This window comes from Cetorhinus maximus, chromosome 15, assembly GCF_964194155.1.
Source record: "Cetorhinus maximus chromosome 15, sCetMax3.hap1.1, whole genome shotgun sequence".
Classification (NCBI taxonomy): domain Eukaryota; kingdom Metazoa; phylum Chordata; class Chondrichthyes; order Lamniformes; family Cetorhinidae; genus Cetorhinus; species Cetorhinus maximus.
The window spans coordinates 446,907-463,834 of NC_135893.1; the positions used below are offsets into that span (position 1 = coordinate 446,907).

At 45.0% G+C, this 16,928-nt stretch overlaps 1 protein-coding gene across 1 annotated transcript in view; it reads left to right on the forward strand.

Moving 5' to 3' along the window:
- The window catches only part of vwa5b1 (von Willebrand factor A domain containing 5B1), a 258,318-nt gene that overhangs the window by 124,849 nt on the left and 116,541 nt on the right, over window positions 1–16,928 (forward strand). The window contains 2 exon segments of the mRNA XM_078557677.1: window positions 3,951–4,065; window positions 5,595–5,780. Coding sequence (XP_078413803.1) covers window positions 3,951–4,065; window positions 5,595–5,780 — 301 coding nt within the window.

Sequence of the window (16,928 nt, forward strand, 5' to 3'; positions counted from 1 at the left end):
ACAATGCTTTCTAAGGGTATTGCAGAATCTAGGGAAAAGGTTCCTGCATAAAACAGTGATTCACACCACCACCCCCCCACTCCCCTCCCACAATACTGTCTCTCAATCCCAGGTATGCAGAATGTCCCCAATGACACTTCAGTGCCTGAAGCTGGATAGAATTTACGCCAGGTACATCCAGAGCGTTAATGCTCAGAGGAGTGAGCAAAGGTGCAGCAATGCTCAGCTCCATGCAAAACCTTGGCATACTCTGGATCCAACTCGCATTCTGCTCCAACACTGATCAATCTGCTGACTTATGGGATTGAATTTCCAGCACGGAGGCGGGAGGCGGGTTTGTTTTCGGGTCAGAAATCCCTCTCCAGTGAGAAACTGATTAAAGATTTTCATCTGGGTGAACTCCTCATTGGAGACAGGTTTCTGGTCCAGTTGAAGATGATTGGCCTGCATCTTTGGGAGCTCACCAACCAAAGGCCTTTCAGCTTCAGAGGATCAGCTGAGTCCAGGTTAGTAATTGGGTGGCTGTTTCAAAAATCAGGTGATCTCTAAGCCACTCTTTAATACTTTTAATAATCACAAAACGTAACCAGGCCACTTGTGGGGGTGGGCTGGGGTGGGTGAGGGGGTGGGGGTGTGGGGGAATGGAGTCCCTCTACAGGTTGGCTTTTGGCTGTTCCCCCACCCAGGCAACAGGGAGGGTTGTAATCCTGCCAGGAGTGTTGGCATTGCGGTCTGCTGCTGGGTGCCCACCTCCAGGCTGTTCAACTGCTTCCCATTTCATCAGGAAATTGGAAGCCAACTGGAAAATCCCAATTGGCCTTCATTACCAACCTTAACAAGGCTCTTAAATGACCTTATGGGGTGGAGTGGGTCAGCTCTCCTGGGCCTGAACCTGTGCTGGCCAAATTGTCAGGTAAGTAGTTGAGAAGCTAAGACACCAGCCAGTGTCATAATTCAGCCTTTGAGCTGTCCCAACCATGGAATTTCCTATCCATTAGCTTCTCTTCCCCACCCAATCATAGAAGAACTAAAGCCAACTGAAATGGTTTTACAGTCACAATGGATAAGATTGAGAGGGGCTATATTTGATTTTGGGTAATATTAATATTTAAGTGGGAGAGAGAGATGTATAAATCATGAGGCAGAATTTCATGGACCCTTGCCAGTGGGTTTACAGGTGGGGGGGCCTGTAAAATTCCCCAGGTGGCTTTCCCACCATCCTCCTGCCCACCCCAACCTGTCTGTAATTTTAGGGTGCCTGCCCTCACCTTAATTGAGACCCTTAATGGCCAATTATTGGCCTCAATTTCGAGGCTGGTAGGAGGAGCTCAGGGGCAGGGGCACACCCTGCAGGTCACCCTACTTTGGTGGGAAGGAGGTCGCCTTCCTCAAGAGCCTCCTTTCACACTGGGTCCCTCCAAAGGTCTGACCCCCCAGGTCTCTCCCCCACCATCCTGGCCTCATCTCCCCTTCCCACTATGAGACCAACGCCCCCGCACTTAGCTGGCTCTGGACTCCAGGACTTAGAATCTGAGGTGTTAGGTTTGAGGTACAAGTAAATAGGTTTGACCTAACATTTGCATTTTTAGATAAGTTGAGAGTTTGTTTGAATATCAAAGGGCAGTCAGAGGTATAAGGAACATGTTTGCATCTTGCAAGAGTTCCATAGGTAAATAGAAGGGGTGGATATTATATTTTATTGGCCCGAAAGCAAAGACAAAATGGTAACGTGAAAGATCCTATATTTGGAAGGAATAGAATTTCAAAGAGATGTGAAAACAATGGAACCAGAGATTAAAGGGGATTAAAAAGTGTTTTACAGTTACTGTTGAGAGTTTAGGATATCTATAGCTGTTTGAGCTGTTGGTAGCTGCTGGAGCTGTTAGCTCTGGGCTGGGAGAAGTTGCTGATTTGAATCAGCCATCCTGTCAAGCCAGAAAAGTCTTAGGCTACAATAAGCAGTTTTATTCTGAAGTTTGAATTCCACAGCAGAGCTCATGTGGTATGCCTCTATTAAAGATCCAGCAGTTTGCCTTGGGTAATATTACTGGATTTTTTTTATAGTTGAACATCTATACGGGATTGTTGCCTGGAAGGTGTTTACTTGTGGATCTGACCAAGTGGAGAGTCTTTTTTGGGGAATATTTTGTAAGACTAACCTTAATTGTACAACTGTAATCTTGTGTACTTAAGTTTACTTTTATTCTTGTTAATAAAACTTTTATTTTTAATTTTAAAGTCTCAAAAGTGTTACCGAACCTCTTTCTGCTGAGATCGTTACATCATCTTCTCCTTTACAGAATACAAAAAAAAGGGTATGGCCCATCAGCCAAATTTCCCTCTGGGATTTGGTTTGCGCAGCAATTAACATCAGCTGTAGTCATTACAGACTGTTTGTAGTCCCAGTCCTTACCACAGCTACCACTGGAGCTTCTGGGACTACAGAGCTGCCAACCAATCAGATTGAAGCGCTTATGAAATATTGTCATATCGTGCAGAAAATGCAGTAGCTAATTTGTACACAACAAATTTCCACAAACAGCAGTCAGATAATTTATTTTACTGATTTGAATTGAAGACTAAATATTGGCCAGGACACAATCAAAGGTTCAAAAATAGAAAACTAGATGTTGCAATTAGAAAGCCAAATATATTGCAAGAGCAGCTGGTGATGTTGAAAGTGTGTACACTTTTAAAATAAATCATTTTTAGTTTGATTTTATGTTAAATACTGTTATGACCCTATGAGGAGGGGTAAAAACTGACTCCCCTAATTTATCACTCCAGGCCTGACCATAACAGGTTTGTTTGTGGATTTAGGAGGATGAAGGAATTTTTTAAATGTCGTGTGTTTAACCGCTTATATACTGATTGCAAAGAAATGAGTCTGACACTTTTTAGAAATTTTAAATCAACAGGGGTTAGTTTTATTGAGTTAAAAATCTACCCAGGTAATGATAGCAAAATATTTAAAAAGGTAAACCTGTGCTTCTCGAATTTTCATGATCCACATCTACACATACATAAGTATGCAAACTTTTACAAGTTATACTGGAGGTATTAACTTTCTTAGCAAAATTCAAAGTTCAATACTGAAAAGGTAAAGAGAGTTCACTGTTTATGATGAGTTTTTTGCTGTGGCAGAGATTTTCCAAGGAGTGTCTTACTGCTCCATTGGCAGCTTTTCCAGACTACTCTTGCTCCTGAGTTTAGTAGCTGTATAAAGAGATTTCAGAAGTGATTACCAGTCACATGGCCTTCTTTCCCCACAATGATTTCAGAAGGAGTTTGCTTATCTGATGTCTGAATCTGGCTTTTGCTCTATGGCTTATAATATCTCAGTCATTAGCTTCTGAAGGAGTCACTATGCATTTTGATGACCCCCTTCCTGGTATACTTTCAGTTTCCACTGGAGAGGTAATCTTATAAAGACGCAAATGCTATGTCCCTTTCCTTTCAATAGTTCCTTTTTGAAGTAGATTTTGACAGCCTCAGGTTGAATTCCATGAGCAGCATGTCAGATCAAGTCTGCAGTGCAATCCATATAGAAACTTTCCAGAAAAGTGGTCAACTTAACAATTCCAGACATCAGGTGACTTGTGGAAGCCACATTTGGACAATGTCTTCTCTTGTCTTTAAAAAGCCCTTGTTAAATTATTCAGTATATGTTTGGTTAGCCGATGAAATTACAGGTTCATATCATTCATGCACAAATTCCATCATCAGGACAATATGTGTGAATTTATTGCTGAAAAGGGTACTGTTTATAACAGAATAATGATTTTGCCCTTACAGTACATGAGAATTGGATACATTGGGTCATTCATTCCTGCTCCATTTTGATTTCTGGCACAGTGATGGAAGTGAAGAGAGGGAAACAGCTACATTGTATTTTCTGTATAACTGGATCTATTTTTGTGAACAATAGTCACACTGTCCTTTCACCACAGATGCTATAGTTTTGGAATTGGACGGAATGCTTGCCGAAGACTAGTCTTGGGAATTGCTTCTGCCTCCAAAGGAGCAGCAGAATTTCTTGCTGAAGGGGAAAGGTTACAGCCAAAGGTACAAAATAGACATTTTGAAGACCTTTACAGAGAATGATTTAATTGTAATTTAATGTCAGTAGACTAAACATGGTAAATAATAATCTGGAGATACAGCCAAATAAATTCCAGCCTTAGAAACTAGATTAACTCTAGAAAGACAAATGCCAATTTGAAATGTGGAATTTCAGAACAAGTGAGCTCCAACAACAAGTGTAGAGCGTTAAATGGGCCGGGTGCAGGAAGGTGGGATTAGAAAGGGCACCTGGGTATCCTCGGGCTGGCATGGACAAGATGGGCCGAATGGCCTCCTTCTGTGCTGTAACTTTTCTATGGTAAATACACTACAATTGGTGATGGAACGCACTCCAATCGGTAATTAAATACACACCAAGTGGTCATTAAATACATTCCAATCTGTCATTAAACACACTCCAATCGGTAATTAAATACATTCCAATCTGTCATTAAATACAATCCAATCGTTCATTAACTACACTCCAATTGGTCATTAAACACACTCCAATTGTTATCAAGTATACTCCAATTGTTTATTAATTACACTGCAATCATTCATTAAATACACTGCAATCTGTCATTAAACACACACCAATCTGTCACTTAACACATTCCAATCTTTCATTAAATATACTCCAATTGGTAATTAAATACACTGCAATCGTTCATTAAATATACTGCAACCTGTCATTAAACACATTCCAATCAGTCATTAACTACACTCCAATCGGTCATTAAATACGTTCCAATCTGTCCTTAAATACACCCCAATCGTTCATTAAATACACCCCAATCAGTCATTAAATACACTGCAATGTGTCATTAAATACACCCCAATCGGTCATTAAATACACTGCAATGTGTCATTAAATACACTGCAATGTGTCATTAAATACACCCCAATCGGTCATTAAATACACCCCAATCGGTCATTAAATACACTGCAATGTGTCATTAAATACACCCCAATCGGTCATTAAATACACCCCAATCGGTCATTAAATACACCCCAATCAGTCATTAAATACACTGTAATGTGTCATTAAATACACTGTAATGTGTCATTAAATACACCCCAATCGGTCATTAAATACACTGCAATGTGTCATTAAACACACTCCAATTGGTCATTAAACACCCTCCAAACGGTCATTAAACACGTTCTAATCTGTCATTAAATACACCCCAATCGGTCATTAAATACATTCCAATCGGTCATTAACTACACTGCAATGAGTCATTAAACACACTCCAATCGGTCATTAAATACCTTGTAATTGAGAATCAAGAATAAAAACACAGACTGAAGTAAATGCCCAAGTCAATGGTTCTGACAGTTTGCCTGTCTTAAGGTCTCGCTGTGTAAGATCTCCTCACTGCAATTATCTGGTGGTTAAATGAATATTTCTTCCTGGCCTGGATTTAGCAGCAATGTTGAAATGAGAATCAGAGCTGCTTCATCTTCAGGAGCTATATGCAAATTAAACTTGAGTGACAAAGGGAATAATGAGCCAATTTTCTGTTTGGTAGATGGTAAAGTCCCTGAAGAAATCAATGGCACCTGTTCTCAGTGATGTTACAATCGAATGGTTCTTACCTGCAACAACTGAGGTACTCCTCTCACCAGTGGAGCCAAGTTACTTGTTCCCTGGGGACAGACTCATTGGATACTGCATTGTATGTGACACTTCAAGGTATCACTCTAACCTCAAATCAGTAAGTATCAGACTCTCCATTTTGTTATATTTACTTGTTAAGCTATTATTTAATGTGTCAGCTTCGCAGGTCACATTTAATTTGCAATGCAGAATGGGTAATGTGGTTTCTTCTGATGCTTGGGCTCCATTGTGTATGCTAAACTGGGGGAGGCGATGGCGATGTGTTGTCGCTGGACAAATAATCCAGAGACCCAGGGAAATGCTCTAGGGTTCGAATCCCACTGTGGCAAATGGTGGAATTGGAATTCAATAAAGATCTGGAATTAAAAGTTGAATGATGACCATGAAAACGCTGTCGATTGTTGTAAAAACCCATCTGGTTCACTAATGTCCTCTAGGGAAAAAAATCTGCTGTCCTGACCTGGTCTGGCCTACATGTGACTCCAGACCCACAGCAACGTGGTTGACTCTGAAATGGCCGAGCCCGTTACAAAGACACAAAAAAGGAATGAAACCGGACGGACCACCCAGCATCGACCTCAGTACTGGAAACAAAAACAGCAATGGCAGCCTTGCCAACCTTGCAAGTCCTCCTTACTAACATCTGGGGGCTGGTATCTAAGTTGGGAGAGCAACAGCCTGACATAGTCATCCTCACAGAATCATACCTTACAGAAAATGTCCCGGACACCACCATCAGCAGAGTTGGTGACACAGTGGTATACACTCAGGAGGGAGTTGCCCTGGGAGTTCTCAACATCAACTCCGGACCCCATGAAGTCTCATGGCATCAGATCAAACATGGGCAAGGAAACATCCTGCTGATTACCACGTACTGCCCTCCCTCAGCTGATGAATCAGTGCCCCTCCATGTTGAACACCACTTGGAGGAAGCACTGAGGGTGGCAAGGGTACAGAATGCACTCTGGGTGCGGGACTTCACCAAGAGTGGCTCGGTAGCACCACTACTGACTGAGCTGGCTGAGCCCTAAATGACGCAGCTGCTAAACTGGGTTTGCGGCAGGTGCTGAGAGAACCAACAATAGGGGTAAACATACTTAACCTCATCCTCACCACCTGCCTGCCGCAGATGCATCTGTCCATGACAGTATCGGTAGGAGTGACCACCGCACAGTCGTTGTAGAGACGAAGTCCCACCTTCACATTGAGGATACCCTCCATTGTGTTGTGTAGCACTACCACTGTGTTACATGGGATAGATTTCGGACAGATCTAGCAACTGAAGACTGGACATCCATGAGATGCTGTGGGCCATCAGCAGCAGCAGAATTGTACTCGAACACAATCTGTAACCTCATGGCCCAGCATATCTATTACCATCAAGCCAGGGGATCAAACCTGGTTCAATGAAGAGTGCAGGAGGGCATGCCAGGAGCAGCACCAGGCATACCTAAAAATGAGGTGTCAACCTGGTGAAGCTACAACACAGGGCTACTTGGGTGCCAAACAGCATAAGCAGCAAGTGATAGACAGAGCTAAGCGATTCCACAACCAACGGATCAGATCTAAGCTCTGCAGTCCTGCCACATCCAGTCGTGAATGGTGGTGGACAATTAAACAACTCACTGGAGGAGGAGGCTCCACAAATATCCCCATCCTCAATGATGGGGGAGCCCAGCACATCAGTGCAAAAGATAAGGCTGAAGCATTCGCAACAATCTTCAGCCAGAAGTGCCGAGTGGATGATCCATCTCAGCCTCCTCCGGAGGTCCCCAGCATCACAGATGTCAGTCTTCAGCCAATTCAATTCACTCCAGGTGATATCAAGAAAGGGCTGAAGGCACTGGATGCTGCAAAGGCTATGGGCCCTGACAATATTCCGGTAATAGTACTGAAGACATGTGCTCCAGAACTTGCCACACCCCTAGCCAAGCTGTTCTAGTACAGCTACAACATTGGCATCTACCCGGTTATGTGGAAAATTGCCCAGGTATGTCCTGTACACAAAAAGCAGGACAAATCCAACCTGGCCAACTACCGCCCCATCAGTCTACTCTCCATCATTAGTAAAGTAATGAAAGGGGTCATCAACAGTGTTAACAAGCAGCATTTGCTAAGCATTAACCTGCTCACTGACGCCCAGTTTGTGCTCTGCCAGGGCCACTCAGCTCCTGACCCCATTGCAACCTTGGTTCAAACATGGACAAAAGAGCTGAACTCCCGAGGTGAGGTGAGAGTGACTGCCCTTGACATCAAGGCTGCATTTGTCCGAGTGTGGCATCAAGGAGCCTTAGTAAAACTGGAGTCAATGGGAATCAGGGGGGAAACTCTCCACTGGTTGGAGTCATACCCAGCATAAAGGAAGATGGTTGTGGTTGTTGGAGGTCAGTCATCTCAGCTCCAGGACATCACTGCAGGAGTTCCTCAGGGTAGTGTCCTCACCCCAACCATCTTCAGCTGCTTCATCAATGACCTTCCTTCCATCATAAGGTCAGAAGTGGGGATGTTCGCTGATGATTGCACAATGTTCAGCACCATTCGCCACTCCTCAGATACTGAAGCAGTCCATGTCCAAATGCAGCAAGACCTGGACAATATCCAGGCTTAGGCTGACAAATGGCAAGTAACATTCGTGCCACACAAGTGTCAGGCAATGACCATCTCCAACAAGAGAGAATCCAACCATTGCCCCTTGACATTCAATGGCGTTACCATCACTGAATCCCCCACTATCAACATCCTGGGGGTTACCATTGACCTGAAACTGAACTGGACTCGCCATATAAATATCGTGGCTACAAGAGCAGGTCAGAGGCTAGGAATCGTGCAATAAGTAACTCACCTCCTGACTCCCCAAAGCCTGTCCACCATCTACAAGGCACAAGTCAGGAATGTGACAGAATATTCCCCACTTGCCTGGATGAATGCAGCTCCTAAAACACTCAAGAAGCTTGACACCATCCAGGACAAAGCAGCCCACTTGATTGGCACAACATCCACAAACATTCACTCCCTCCACCACCAACGCACAATAGCAGCAGTGCATACCATCAACAAGATTCACTGCAGGAACTCACCAAGCCTCCTTAGACAGCACCTTTAAAACCCACAACCACTACCATCTAGGACAAGGGCAGCAGACAGATGGGAACATCACCACCTGGAAATTTCCCTCCAAGTCACTCACCATCCTGATTTGGAAATATATCGGCCGTTCCTTCACTGTCACTGGGTCAAAATCCTGGAACTCCCTCCCTAACAGCACTGTGGGTGTACCTACACCACATGGACTGCAGCGGTTCAAGAAGGCAGCTCACCGCCACCTTCTCAAGGGCAACTAGGGATGGGCAATAAATGCTGGCCCAGCCAGAGAAACCCAACATCCTGTGAGGGAATGAAAAAAAATGCTGCATGTGAGTATGAAGAAACTAAAAAGCTTATTGTATGCTGTAAATATAACCGAACCGTGCACACATAGTAAATTTACTGACTGGTACAATATTGATCCAAATGGTTGGGCTTGAATTTGTGCATAAGTATATGTGGGTTTCATGAAGTTGAGGCTCCTTGTTGCATTGTGCTGGCTCTCACTGGAGGTTGAAACCTTCTTCTATGGATCTCAGTGGAACTAATGCAAGTGAATGGATAGAATTTCAGTCCTACTCTCTTGGTGCTGTCTATATAGCATTACACAATTACTCTAAAAACTGTAACAGAACATGAGATAATGTACAGGCCAACTCTGTTTTGCATCAATGCAAAGCAATTTCAGCATGACACTAACAATCAGGTTGTGCAAGCATTAAAGTTTAACCAGTGTTCCATGCTGGTCCTATTCATAAAAGCAGGAGTGTGCAGAGCTCTTTGCCTTGGTGAGACTTCAATTCAGAGATGGCAGACTGGATTACACTGCGAGCTCTCAGTAGAGACTGAAGTTAGACTGCTGTTGGTGCAATAACCATGCCCTTGGAACCTTTAATAAATTTAAAAATTTGCATCTATTATTCCCACCGAAATAGAAGTATTTGATAACTGTAGCAGTAAACTATAGACCTGGGGTCACCCAGGATATGACCGGCAGCCTATTATGAATATTGATCTAATGTTAAGGATATCAGTCTAGATACTCGGGGTTATTTCTGCTATTGAAGAGCCAAAATGGTGCTGTCAGTATTTGTTCAGTTGTACCTTGGGTTAAGGAAAATACAGTGCTTGTTTATGAAACAACTGGGCTCTGCCTACTGACTGATTAATCTGTTTAGACGGAGCCTGGAATTGAGATTCAGTGTGGCTGTACAGCTGTAATATTAAATCATTCTCATGATCTTGAAAGCTTTTTATATTGTCTTTTCGGGGAAAAGTTAAATTAAATTGTGGACGTGGATCAACACAACAGGAATTGTTTCTCTACACTGGAGAAAGCTGAGCTTTGAAACACAACATTGTGACTCTTGAACTTAACATTGCTTATATTGTTTTTAAAATACTCCAATTCCCCAACAGTCTCTGAGGGGCCCTCACAGGCTTTTAAACACAGAGGACATCAGCTAAGAGCATCGGGGCAGTCAGAGCAGGGAATTAAAATGGGTTCCTAAGAAGATTCATATTTCACTCAAAACATTAACCCCGTTTCTCTCTCCACAGATATTTCCAGACCTGCTGAGATTTTCCAGCATTTCCTGTTTTTATTTCAGATTTCCAGCATCCGCAGTATTTTGCTGTCATTTTCGATTTTAGTTCATTGCCACTTCTACAAGATAGGCATCGGGGAAGAAGTTCTGCTCTCCTCTCTGACTGGATTTCTGTTTGTCTCTTTCACCTTGTTCACCTTCATTGCTTTCCATTTCCCTCCTGGTGTTTGATAAGATGTTTACCAAAACTTGCTTTCACAGCCACATCTCCTTCCTCAGTGACTGTCTCCAGCTCTGACTTCACAGAATCACAGAATCACACAGTGCAGAAAAGGCCCTTTGGCCCATCGAGTCTGCACCGACACGTGAGAAACACCTGACCTACCTACCTAATCCCATTTCCCAGCACTTGGCCCATAGCCTTGAATGTTATGATGTGCCAAGTGCTCATCCAGGTGCTTTTTAAAGGATGTGAGGCAACCTGCCTCCACCACCCTCCCAGGCAGCGCATTCCAGACTGTCACCACCCTCTGGGTAAAAAAGTTTTTCCTCACATCCCTCCTAAACCTCCTGCCCCTCACCTTGAACTTATGTCCCCTTGTGACTGACCCTTCGACTAAGGGGAACAGCTGCTCCCTATCCACCCTGTCCATGCCCCTCATAATCTTGAACACCTCCATCAGGTCACCCCTCAGTCTTGTCTGCTCCATCAAAAACCACCCAAGTCTATCCAACCTCTCTTCATAACTTAAATGTTTCATCCCAGGCAACATTCTGGAGAATCTCCCCTGCACCCCCTCCAGTGCAATCACATCCTTCCTATAATGTGGCGACCAGAACTGCACACAGTACTCCAGCTGTGGCCTCACCAAGGTTCTGTACAACTCCAACATGACCTCCCTACTTGTATAATCTATGCCCCGATTGGTAAAGGCAACTGTCCCATATGCCTTTTTCACCACCCCACTAACATACCCCTCTGCCTTGAGAGATCTATGGACACATCCGCCAAGGTCCCTTTGTTCCTCAGAACTTCCTAGTGTCATGCCATTCATTGAATACTTCCTTGTCAAATTACTCCTTCCAAAGTGTATCACCTCACACTTTTCAGGGTTAAATTCCATCTGCCCATTTGACCATCCTGTCTATATCTTCCTGTAGCCCAAGACACTCAACTTCACTCTTAACCACCAATCTTTGTGTCATCCGCAAACTTACTAATCCTACCCCCCACGTAGTCATCTATGTCGTTTATATGAATGATGAATAATAGGGGACCCAGCACAGTTCCCTGTGGTACGCCACTGGACACTGGCTTCCAGTCACTAAAGCATCATTCTGTCATCACCCTCTGCCTCCTACAACAAAGCCAATTTTGAATCCAACTTATCAAATTACCCTGTATCCCATGTGCCTTTGCCTTCTTTATAAGTCTTCCATGTGGGACCTTGTCAAAGGCTTTGCTGAAATCCATATAAATTACATCAACTGCACTACCCTCATCCACACACCTGGTCACCTCCTCAAAAAATTCAATCAAATTTGTTAGGCATGACCTCCCTCTGACAAAGCCATGCTGACTATCCCTGATCAAACCTTGCCTCTCCAAGTGGAGATAGATTCTCTCCATCAGAATTTTCTCCAATAGTTCCCCTACCACTGACGTGAGACTCACTGGCCTGTAGTTCCCTGGCTTCTCTCTACCACCCTTCTTAAATAGCGGAACCACATTAGCTGTTCTCCAGTCCTCTGGCACCTCCCCCGTGGCCAGAGAGGAATTAAAATTTTGGATCAGAGCCCCTGCGATCTCCTCCCTTGCCTCCCTCAGCAGTCTGGGACACAAATCATCCAGACCTGGAGATTTGTCCACTTTTAAGCCTGCCAACACCTCCAATACCTTGTCACTCCCTATATCAATTTGCTTAAGAACCTCGCAGTCTCTCTCCCCGAGTTCCATACCTTCATCCTCATTCTCTTGGGTGAAGACTGATGTGAAGTATTCATTCAACACTCTAGCGATGTCCTCTGGCTCCACCCACAGATTGCCTCCTTGGTCCCTTATGGGCCCTACTCTTTCCCTGGTTATCCTCTTCCCATTGATATACTTATAGAATATCGGGAATTTTCCCTACTTTTACCAGCCAGAGCTTTCTCATATCCCCACATGGATTCCAGCTGAAGCTCCATCCCAAATGTTTCGAACCCATCCAGGTTAACAGGTATCTCCAGGACATACAATGTTCTTTGGAGCGTTATTCTCACTGCATCCTGAGATCCAGACTCAGTGCCATGCGTTGCCATGTGTACACACTCTATTTCTTTCTCCAGCAGCACCAACTCACCCTTTCTCAAAGCTGTCCTTGTCCCCAGTTTCATTTCATCCTAGTTAAGGCGTCAGATGAGATGAAGAAACTTTTTCTCTTCGTTTCAGATGTCAAGGAACGCAAACTTCTCTGAATCCTTCCTTCCCCATCCCTTCTCTCTCACCCCATTCCTGCTTCTAATCCCAGCCCTTGCCGTTTATTCACTATATCCTCTGACCTTCACCCCCTCTTTGATGCTGACCGATCAGTCCTCAGCAAAGGGCTTTGCTTTATTCTCCTACACCCTCGCCTAAATGAATTTCGGGTTCGCACGATGCTGAACTCATCTTTCCTTGCCTTCGTCTCCATGCTCACTTCTTTGGTCAGGGGTCCTCCCCCTGTTCAACAGATCCTTTCACCCACCTCCAGTATTCTCCCTCCGCCTGGACCCCTCCCTCTGGCCTCTTACCCGCTCTTGATCTTTTCATTGGGAACTGTCGGTGTGACATCGGCCGTCTCAATTTCTCTGCTCCTCTCACCCACTCTAACCTGTCTCTCTCTGAACTTGCTGCACTCCATTCCCTTAGGTCCAACCCTGACTTTGTTATCAAACCTGCTGACAAGGGCGGTGCTGTTGTTGTCTGGCACACTGACCTCTACATTGCAGAGACTGAGCGTCATCTCGCAGACACTTCCTCGTACCTCCACCTGTGTCATGACCCCACCACCGAACATCAAGTCATTGTTTCCAGGACTGTCACTGAACCTTACCTCCTCTGGAGATCTTCGCTCCACAGCTTCCAACCTCATAGTCTCCCAACCCTATACAGCCACTCTACCTCCTCCCCAAAATCCACAAACAGGAATGTCCTTGGTAGACCCATCATTTCAGCCTGTTTTTGCCCCACAAAACTAATTTCTTCCGATCTTAATTCTATTTTTTCTCAATCTCACCTGGTCTCTTCCCACCTACATTCATGATTCTTCTGGTGCCTTACGTCATTTTAACAATTTCCAGTTCCCTGGCCCTAACTGCCTCCTCCTCTTCACCATGGACGTCCAATCCCTCTACATCTCCATCCCCCACCAGGATGGGCTGAGGGTTCTCCGCTTCTTCCCTGAACACAGGCCCAAACAATCCCCATCCACCACCTTTCTCCTCCGTTTGGCTGAACTTGTTCTCTCACTGAACAATTTCTCCTTTAAGTTGTCTCACTTCCTCCAAATAAAAGGTGTGGCTATGGGTTCCCACTTGGGCCCCAGTTATGCCTGTCTCTTTATGGGGCATGTGGAACATTCCTAGTTCCAGTCCCTACGAGGCCCCCTCACACACAACTTTCTTCGGTACATCAATGACTGTATTGGTGCCGCTTCATGCTCTCGATTAGACCTGGAAATCTTCACATGATCCATCCCTTCTTCCTTGACATCCCTATCTCTATTTCTGGAGATAGGCTGTCTACTAATGTTCATTACAAGCCACTCACTCCCACAGCTATCTCAACTACACTTCCTCATGTCCTGCTTCCTGTAAGAGTTCCATTCTATTCTCCCAGTTTCTCCCTCTTTGTCGCATCTGTTCCAATGACGCTACCTTCCACAGTGGCACTTCTGACATGTCTTCCTTTTTCCTCAGCCGAGTATTCCCTCCCACTGTGGTTGACGGGGCCCTAACTGTGTCTGACCCATTTGCCACACTTCTGCTCTCACCCTTTCCCCTCCCTCCCAGAACAATGATAGTTGTTCAATCCTTGTCAACAATCCTTGACCTCACTTACCACCCCAGCAGCCTCTTCGTTCAAAGGATTATCCTCCGCCATTTCCGCCAACTCCAGCATGATGCCACCACCAAACACATCTTCCCCTCCCTTCCCCTGTTAGCGTTCCATAGGGATTGTTCCCTCTGCGATAGCCTGGTCCACTCGTCTATCACCCCAACCACCTCATTCCATTGCCACGGCATCTTCCCATGCAATCGCTGCCCTGCTCCCTTTAACTCCTCCCCGTCCAAGTACTTGTACTTCTTTCAATTTAGTTACTGTATTCACCGCTCACAATGCGGCCTCCTCTGCATCTGAACAACATCGTTCAGTCCCTAAGCATGACTGTGACCTTCTGGTCACTTGCCATTTCAATTCACCATCTTATTCTCATACTGATATCCTTGGCCTGCTGCAATGTTCCAGTGAAACCCAACGCAAACTGGAGGAACAGCACCTCATCTTCCAATTAGGCACTTTACAGCCTTCCGGACTTAACATTGAGTTCAACAACTTCAGACCACTTCTGAAGAAGAGTCATATTGGACTTGAAAATTTAACTCTGTTTTTCTCTCCATTGATGCTGCTAGACCAGCTGAGTTTCTCCAGCATTTTCTGTTTCTCTTTCAGGGAATTGAAGCCTCCTGACTCTAGCTCTGCTGAAACTATAGGAGTTGCAGCATGCAGAAATGCTGGGAAAAGGATGAGTAGAGATTTGTAGTTGCACGAGGGATGATGTGGCAGTGCTGCACAATGTTGGACTTGAAATCTCGGTTTTATTTTTGAGCTGCATATTATTTGTTTTCACCTCTTTCCCATCTTGGTCATTTTTGTTGCCATCTGATAGTTGGTCTTTTTGTGTGTGATGATTGGGAGGATATAGCTGAGCTGTGAATGAGATGTTTGGTTAATTTGTGGCCTGCTTTGTGTTGGAGGCAGGGGATGGGAAGCGGCTTTAGTATGGCTGCCAAGTGGCTGGACTGGTGCAATCTGACTGAACCTCAACATTATGAGCAGAGCCCAGAGAGCAATGTCCAGCTGCATCCCATCCCTCTGCCACTGCTGCTGCTGCTGCTGCCACCTCCTTTCTGTTCATTGGATATTGTTCCTCCTGATAATCCAATTGCCTCATTGTTGTGTAATGTTATGCAGAGAGCAGCAAAGCAGTAGCATTCTGGAGAGCCTGGTTGTTGTACACTGAAGACCCTCCCACATGTGTTTAGACACCTGAAGCTCACCTTCAGCACTCAATTTCTTGCTCAATTACGCACCTAGTTTTCATCGGGTTTTTATTGTAGCTCTCCTGTGCCTTGTTGATTGTGCTTCTTGTGGGTATCATCAGCTACATTTTAAGCAGCTACTCCTTGTCTCCAAGCACCCAGCAATAAGTTTGTTCCGAGGTGCAAAGAATTGTGGGAGGGTGGACTGGCCCAGGACAAAAGCATCAAGTCAGCTCCGAATCTGGCGAGCAAACACCTTGTGGTTGCACAGCAGCTGCACACTGATGGTGTGGAAACCCTTGCTGTTGATGAAGATTCCAGGGTGATTTTTGGGGGGTGGAGTTTGAAAGAGGCAGCTTCATTATCACCTCTGTGCAGTCAAAGACACCATCCACTTTTGAGAAGTTAACCAGAACCACAAACCCGAGCACTCACTCACTCTGACTGGCAAAATCAGTAGTGGAGTGTACATAGTCACCAGCCCTGACAAACATCGCATCATAATCACCAGCCCTGACAAACATCGCATCATAGTCACCAGCCCTGACAAACATCGCATCATAATCACCAGCCCTGACAAACATCACATCATAGTCACCAGCCCTGACAAACATCGCATCATAATCACCAGCCCTGACAAACATCGCATCATAGTCACCAGCCCTGACAAACATCGCATCATAGTCACCAGCCCTGACAAACATCGCATCATAGTCACCAGCCCTGACAAACATCGCATCATAGTCACCAGCCCTGACAAACATCGCATCATAGTCACCAGCCCTGACAAACATCGCATCATAGTCACCAGCCCTGACAAACATCGCATCATAGTCACCAGCCCTGACAAACATCGCATCATAGTCACCAGCCCTGACAAACATCGCATCATAGTCACCAGCCCTGACAAACATCGCATCATAGTCACCAGCCCTGACTAACATCGCACCATAATCACCAGCCCTGACTAACATCGCACCATAGTCACCAGCCCTGACAAACATCGCATCATAGTCACCAGCCCTGACAAACATCGCATCATAGTCACCAGCCCTGACAAACATCGCATCATAGTCACCAGCCCTGACAAACATCGCATCATAGTCACCAGCCCTGACAAACATCGCATCATAGTCACCAGCCCTGACAAACATCGCATCATAGTCACCAGCCCTGACAAACATCGCATCATAGTCACCAGCCCTGACAAACATCGCATCATAGTCACCAGCCCTGACAAACATCGCATCATAGTCACCAGCCCTGACAAACATCGCATCATGAAATTTACCAAGGCTCCTTAGACAGCACCTTCCAAACCCACAACCACT